At 33.2% G+C, this 7,484-nt stretch overlaps 1 protein-coding gene across 2 annotated transcripts in view; it reads left to right on the forward strand.

Annotated features, from left to right (window-relative positions):
* Positions 1 to 7,259, forward strand: part of LOC109337081 (actin-related protein 2/3 complex subunit 2B) — a 23,644-nt gene extending 16,385 nt beyond the window's left edge. Inside the window, exons 4-10 of one of the 2 annotated variants that reach the window (XM_019573959.1) lie at positions 4,057 to 4,223; positions 4,975 to 5,052; positions 5,137 to 5,269; positions 5,858 to 5,949; positions 6,033 to 6,089; positions 6,339 to 6,390; positions 6,919 to 7,259. In XM_019573959.1, coding sequence (XP_019429504.1) covers positions 4,057 to 4,223; positions 4,975 to 5,052; positions 5,137 to 5,269; positions 5,858 to 5,949; positions 6,033 to 6,089; positions 6,339 to 6,390; positions 6,919 to 7,106 — 767 coding nt within the window. In that variant the 3' untranslated portion in view covers positions 7,107 to 7,259. The remainder of the gene's footprint in view (positions 1 to 4,056; positions 4,224 to 4,974; positions 5,053 to 5,136; positions 5,270 to 5,857; positions 5,950 to 6,032; positions 6,090 to 6,338; positions 6,391 to 6,918) is intronic. The other variant, XM_019573960.1, reaches the window with a different exon arrangement.
* Positions 7,260 to 7,484: the final 225 nt, after the last annotated feature.

The following is a 7,484-nucleotide window of genomic DNA, read 5'->3' on the forward strand; positions in this document are numbered from 1 at the left end:
CAAACTCTTATGTGGAGGAATTGTTAAAAAGAATTAGACATTGAGCAAGGTGGAGCTGGATATTCACTAAGGTGGAGATTCTTGTGTAGAATTCCAAAAGGAGCGATATATTTGTCTATTTCAATCAAGGTGGAGATTGTTGGGAATGCTTGAAATATGTTATTGTATTAGTCTCACATTGTCTAGTATTGGAATAGAGTAGAGTAACCAATGTTATATACTGGACTCAGGTCCCTTGTTATAATGTACACCAGATATAAGCACCTAATAGAAATACCCCATGGGAAGGTGGGCCCATGGGTGTGCTAGGATTTGTAATCCTTATTCTCTAATAATATCTTGATAGCCGCTCGGCGCTCCCGGAGACGTAGGCATAATTGGCTGAACCCCGTTAACAAATTCTCTTGTTTCTTCTCTTCTAATTTATTCTATGCCTTTATTTGATTGCTTGTGGCCAACGCTGCGCAACGATCGCTTCCGCTGCACCACCATCCTCTATTATTGATGTTGCCTTTAACTGGTGTGAATCTGGCTAGTTGACTTTGTTCATTGGTATTGAACAAAATCTTCGATTCTGTGAAGTTACTTCCATTGAATTGCCTATCAGCTTGGGCCACAAGAGAGAAAACCTTGTTTATTGAAAGTAAGGGTTCTGTAAACAAAATCTGGGATATGTTTGTTTAATATTTATCACTTAAACCTTTCAAGAAATAGATCACATTCTCTTATTCTTTGTAGTCCTCATGGTTTAAATCCATCCTTAGTTAGGTTTCACATTTTTAAGAGGGCAAGGGTCTCAAAGACACCAATTCTTCCCATAAGATTTTCAAGATAGTGAAGTAGCTTGTGATGTCTTTGTCACCTTGCCTTATTGAGTGAATCTCTTGTAAGAGATCAGAAATTCTAAAGTAATCTCTCTTGGAGCCTTCAAGTCTTGTCATAGATCTTGGATATTATCAATGTATATGGTATTTTGTGCAATTTGTGTGGAGAATGTTCTTGTAATCCAAGAAATTACCATTGTGTTGCACCTTTCCCATATATCAGTCAGGATCATTCAGGTTTGGAATGGCAATGCATCCATCAATGAATTTGTATTTGTTTTCATACAAGAGGGCTCTCTTCATGGATATACTCCATTATGATAATTGTTCCCTTCCAACGAAGGAGACACATGTATGGCTACCAGATTTTGTCTAGGATGCAAATAGTAGATATTAGAAGGATTTTGAGAGACAAGATTGCTTAATTCTATGTATCATTGTCTGGCATATTTAATAAATCTTTAAGAAAAGGAATACATGACCTTTGTGGTATTGAAAGATTTGAAAGGGAGACCAAGGTTGATTGGAATTCTCAATCAACAAAATGTTTGAAAGCTTTATCAATGCTTCACTCATATGAGAAGATTTGGAGAAGAAAGAAATTGTGCAGCAGAGTTCTCATAAGTCATAACTAAAGATTTGATACTATATTAAGAATTTGAAAGTAATACATTAGTATTATTAATTAACGTTCAAGTAAATAATCACTTATTTATATAAAAGAAAGAAAGTTTGTCATCCAAGCAATTAATGAAAACGGTTACAAAGACACAAGCCAATAATGACTTATTAATACTCTTTGGTGATCAAATAATACAAATATTGGCAAAATCCACAAGCCAGGAAAGCAAGAACATATGGTCTGTTCTTTCAAGAAAAAATGTGTATAGAGCATTAGTTGTAGACATGATATTGAAAAAGATATTTATGTATGGCCTTGCAACAATGGGCTTGCCTTTCTTCAATAATCACAAACAATTCACTCATACAATTAAAGAGCAATCACAGAAAAAATAGGAGCAATAACATGGAACTGCAGAATAAATTTATATGCATTAACATGCCACATCAACACAAAATACTGGGAGAAAATAAGATAGTAAATAGAATATCAGAGTAACGTATTCCTAGAAGATTAAAGAAGAAGGAAAAGGGAATTCAATTTCAATGTACTCATCTTAATTGATTGATACACAAGAAGCTTGTCTTATATTTAACATTTCAAGAGTAGAATAGTTCTTGGAATTGGAAAATAAAGGGGTCAAAATGCACTAGGTTGGAGTGTTGGACACTAACACTAGAGACTGAGAAGAAGGGACAGAGGTCACATTTTCAAACAATACATGAAAAATTGACTTGTGACGATTTTTGAGAAGACGTGACTCAAAGGTGATAAGAAACTGTTTGAGGTTATTGATATAGGGAAGATCCATTTGGCTTTCAACAACAGTGAGCATAGATTGAAATTCCTCACGCAGTCAACATGCTCTGTAATTTAGATAGGTGCACTAATAGAGATGAAAAAATCAATAATCACCTTAATATTTTTACAAATATTCAGAAATTGAGCTAGAACCCTGAGAAATTACAAGAAGTTAAGCTCTCAATTGACGACTCCTAGCCTTAGTGTGAGGTTGTGAGCATTGCAAAATGCTTGAAGTTCTTCCCAAAACAGCCAAGAAGAATTGCAACCTTTGCAATGACTCGGAAAATCAGTTCAATAGCTAAGAGAATATGGGTTGATCTTGTTCATCATAATAGTCAAGATTCATGTGATTTTGAATCCTAGCAAGTTCAGTGAGAAATTCTAGAGTAATTTCAGAAGATTGAACAATATAAATGGCTCTGTTTGGTTTCAATTTCAGAAGCATCTGTAGTTACTAATTGATTGCAATCATTTTCAATGAAGAAACCATCATCATTATTAGCCATTATATTCATCTTATTGTACTGATACCCATATGGATAATCATGCTTGATAAAGCAAGTATTTGATTGATTCTCTCACAATAGGTATAAAACTTGCTGGATTGGTTTCTCCCTGCACCATTGTTATAACATTTGCCTCTACCTCATGATTCCATTGTAAACACCATTTCTACTGCTCTTAAACGAAGATTCATATTGGCAATGAATTTTTCTTATACTCCCACTAATAGAAATGCCATGTTTCCACCCTACATCATTCCTAATTCTTTTAGCATTATTTGGCCCCTTCCCATTTCCTAGAGCAGCAGTGGCAATTGACATGATTTGTTAAAAAACAGGGAAAAGATAGAAAAGAGGGGGTTGGAAGAGTAGTAACATTCTTGGGAAGAAATAGAAAGGTTTTGGTGAAAGAGCACAATTATGTTGTTGTTGTGTGATTTTATAAGAGATGAATGAAGAAGTAGTGCATCATGATTTTTATAGAAATGAGTGAATGATTTTTTGATAAAATGGAGAGTTTTCCTTATGTGGTAGTTGTATAGAAAGAAGTGAAGGATTTATGAATTTGGGCTTAAAATTAGGTCAAAGTTAGGTTAAAAATGGGTTGGGCCAGAACCTGGGTCAAAACTAACTCGAAATTGCAAAAGTCAAGTTAAAATGATTGTCTTCTTCCTCAACTCTAAAACGCATAACAATTCCACGATTCGACGCTTCAACATGTTGTTCTGCCACTGGTTCGCTTTTCTTCCCATTTCAACACAGTTTCCACCATGAAAATTGTTGAACGGTCCGATTCAACGTTTTGGAGTGCACTTTTGATAGCCTTGGTTCAAAGGACACTTACTTGACGAAAATGAGGATGTCATTAATATTCATAAATTTTTAGAACATCAAATCTAAATAAAAAGAAACTTCGTTTTAGTTAGTAGTTATTATTATATTAAATATCTAATTTAATCTTTATAAATTTTTGCTTGTATGATATTTTGAACTCCAAAAAAATAAAAAGTACATACTAATATTCAAAATTATAAATATGTGTTAAAATAGATTGTGTCAATAGTCATAAAAATGTTAATAATAATTAATTGTACCTACGTTTAATATTTTTGTGAAACATTTTTGAATTTTTAGTTTTCACGGACCAAATTGATACACATAAATTTTAAAAAACTAAAATAGGTCTTTGCTCTATATTAAATAAAACTAAAAATAAAAATTCTTATCATATTGCCAATATATGGATTGATGTAATGCAACTTGGACTTTTAATTTGATGGGTGGTGCACAACTCTTGTTCCAGATTATGTCAAAGTTATTGGGGATATTTCCACAGTTCAATCGGTAATTCTGAGTTCACAACTGAAAGAAATATTGTGGAATGTCAATTCGGATGTTACAATGCAAGGGATGTTCAAGCCCATCAAACTAGTATATCATCCAAGAGAACCTTTCTTTATCATCATGCAGGTAAATCCTAGCAATTAGACCTTTGAATATTTTATGACAAATGACATAAAAGTAACACAAGAATACAAAGTATATAGCATGACCTTCCACATATAATGACCAAGATTGCCATTTTATGGAACAATGATCTATTGTCCTAAATCATATCCCGCAACAATAAAAACATGTCATATCAATTAAAAATTTATTATTTTTTCAGTTTTTATTTCAACATCATTAATGTTAGATATGATTTGGGACATGATTTGAGACATGATTTGAGACATAAGATCCTTGTTCATCATATCAACAATAACCTATTTCAAGTACATTACACACGGGTGAAAAATCATAACATATATGAAACAAAAAATATGATATTGTCAACGAATGTGTCATTATATACTATGTCGTACCTTATTTTGTGGAAACCACTTCACTATAAACTTGTGAGTATGGAAACAAAAGTTGTGAATGCTGAACAATGCTGGCATATTATATTGAATAAATTATTTCAACTTATAACAACTTAATGATCTCACAAAATCACAGTTTGAATAGTCAACAATACCCACTCATGAAAGCTTTATTCCTTCCATACTTTAGTTAGATTTCAAATGTCCTTCCAAATTTAGCTATGTTCTACAAAAATAAGAAAAACTCAAAAACCAAGTAACCAAAGACAACTCATACCGAACTCCTTGGTATTTAAAAGTGGCTTATATTCTGATGTGTTTTCACTATTTCACCAAATAATACATGTTGCATACAGCCACAAAGAATCATAGCAGTATTCCCAATTCGTTTCAAAGAAAAGTCAGATGTGATTATTGCAACAACTTTCTTTCAGGTTTGAATCTGACAAATCACATCTAAGTAATTTATTTTCAACTCAATGTGCTATTATATCAATTTCATTTACTATCTATGGCAGGAGCTAGTGGATGTTGGAAGTTCAGATAAATGGGCCAAGGCACCACCTTGTACCTGGTCAGCCATTCCTCCGCCGGAGTTAAGAGGGGAAACTTTGGAGGATTTGAGTACCAATGGAGGGTTTGTCACTTTTGGTATACTATTATCCTTCAGTAGTTCATCCCATAAATTATTACAAGTTATATTCTAACTAAGAGACTGTTTACAAGTTAAGTTTTGGAGAGAAAATAAAGGAATGGAAGGCTTGAGAGCCATAAAATACACTCATTATATGACTCTTAAACCCTTTATTTTTTCTTTCATCCATTTTAAAACTCAACTCTTTTGGGAGGGCAAGAGAATGGAGAAGAAGACTTCCATAAAATATACTTGTAAGATGACTCTCAAGGCTTTTTCTCCATCCCTTCTGCTTTTACATTATGTTTGGTTTGGGAAAGAAAATAAGAGGAAAGAAAACTTAAGGAATGAAAACTTAGGAAAGAAAAATAGTAGAAAGTAGAATGATTTTTTAGTTGTTTGGTATGAAAGAAAAAGAGAGAGGAAAGAAAACATGTGATGAGACAAAATGACACAAATATCCACAATTAAAGTCTCAATCAAACCCCTGAGAATATTTTAACCTCTAAATTCACACCAAAATGAGATCAACAAGCATTGCTGAGTAATATACTAATATATTTCATTGCATATTTGACTGACATTTTTTATTTTATTCTTAATAGATATCTCTTCACGTCATATTGAAGACAAAAGGCTAGACAAGACTGTTTGGAATCTATTAAATTTCAATGCATATGTTAGATACCATGTAAAGGTAATATCAGTATTAATAGTGCTTCATTATTTCTAATTGTAAATCACTATTTCGAACATCTTTAACTGACATTTATATTGCAGAGCACCAAAGGTTATATTCAAAGAAGGATGAGAAAACGTTTAAAAAATTTGGTTCAGGTACAGAAACACCTTAACTTGCAACATTAAGTTCATTGTTAGGACAAAACTTCTGGTATAGGAAGCATTAAGATTTGAGCTGAACTGTGGGATCTAAATGACACCAACTTCATGCACAAATCTTAAAGAGTAGCTACCATAAGTTATTTCCTGTGCCATAAACTATACTATTGGCGTTACAGACAAACATCCACCATAAATGGTTAAACAAAGTAAATAAAAAGATTGATCCCTTTATCTTTCATGCAGGTCCTACACCATACAAACTCAGAAGAAAATGAACAAACCAAACAACATCAAGGTGTGCTTTCTCCTAACATATTCAATATTGTTGACAATACCATTCACAGATTAAGGACAAAACATGTTCCAGAAATATCCCTTGTAGGTCTATGCTAGTAAACTCCACACACACGTCCTATAGCATATACTTATAATCACATATTAAGGACGACATCACATGATGTGGTTGTAATATTGCAGTTGCACTGGCCGCCGCAACCGCATCATACCATAATTGTAGTGTGAGACCAAATCATAATGATACAGTCGCATCAGGTCTCAGTGCAACTGCATCAGACCATATTCGGGCTGCATCAGACCGTGTTGGACCAGGTCGCATTGAATTCAAAAATATTTTTTAGTTACAGAATAATTCACACCGCAACAGTCGCAATCCGCATCGCAACTGCTGCAATGATGTAACCATAACTATTACTGCAATTGTAATTTAAAACACTACTTATGGATGAAACCAAATATAATGTGAGAAAACCAGAAAGCTGTCTGGCACCACGTTCGTTGCTGACTTCTGATTTCTTTTCTGCAGTAGGATATCCGTATACAAAGAAACATGTAAGATCATCTAAATATAACATCCTGAAACAAAGATGTGGCAACTTGGGCAGAAAAATAAAGATGCATTTCAGGCTTAGAATTCATGGATTTGGACGATTTCGTCAAAGATGGTTGAGGTTCCCAAAATTTTCTTCAAAAGGATATACAAAGTTAGAATAGATCATTTGTTTACTATTTTCCTAATGTAATATATGGATTCAACTAAATGAGCTGGATCTTGAATTACTTCAGTACTATCTGAAGAGTCTAACTATAAGCTATCTCACTTTCAGCCACTTGATTGTAAACAATAAAGAGAGTATTCATTTTTCTACCAAATTTGTAATGGTAGTAATGTTTAGCATTATATAGAACAACAGGTACAGGACCAATGTGCTGAATGTAATAGCTATTATAATGAAGTTTATTATAGCAAAATGTTTGTTTGATCTAATATAGTGCAATTGAATCTAAGAATTCTCACCACGGGACAATTTTCTAATTCATTGCTCAATATAGTTTTACTAGAAAGCAAGGGTGCCTTCTATATTTGTATCA

This window comes from Lupinus angustifolius, unplaced genomic scaffold, assembly GCF_001865875.1.
Source record: "Lupinus angustifolius cultivar Tanjil unplaced genomic scaffold, LupAngTanjil_v1.0 Scaffold_1_1094, whole genome shotgun sequence".
NCBI lineage: Eukaryota > Viridiplantae > Streptophyta > Magnoliopsida > Fabales > Fabaceae > Lupinus > Lupinus angustifolius.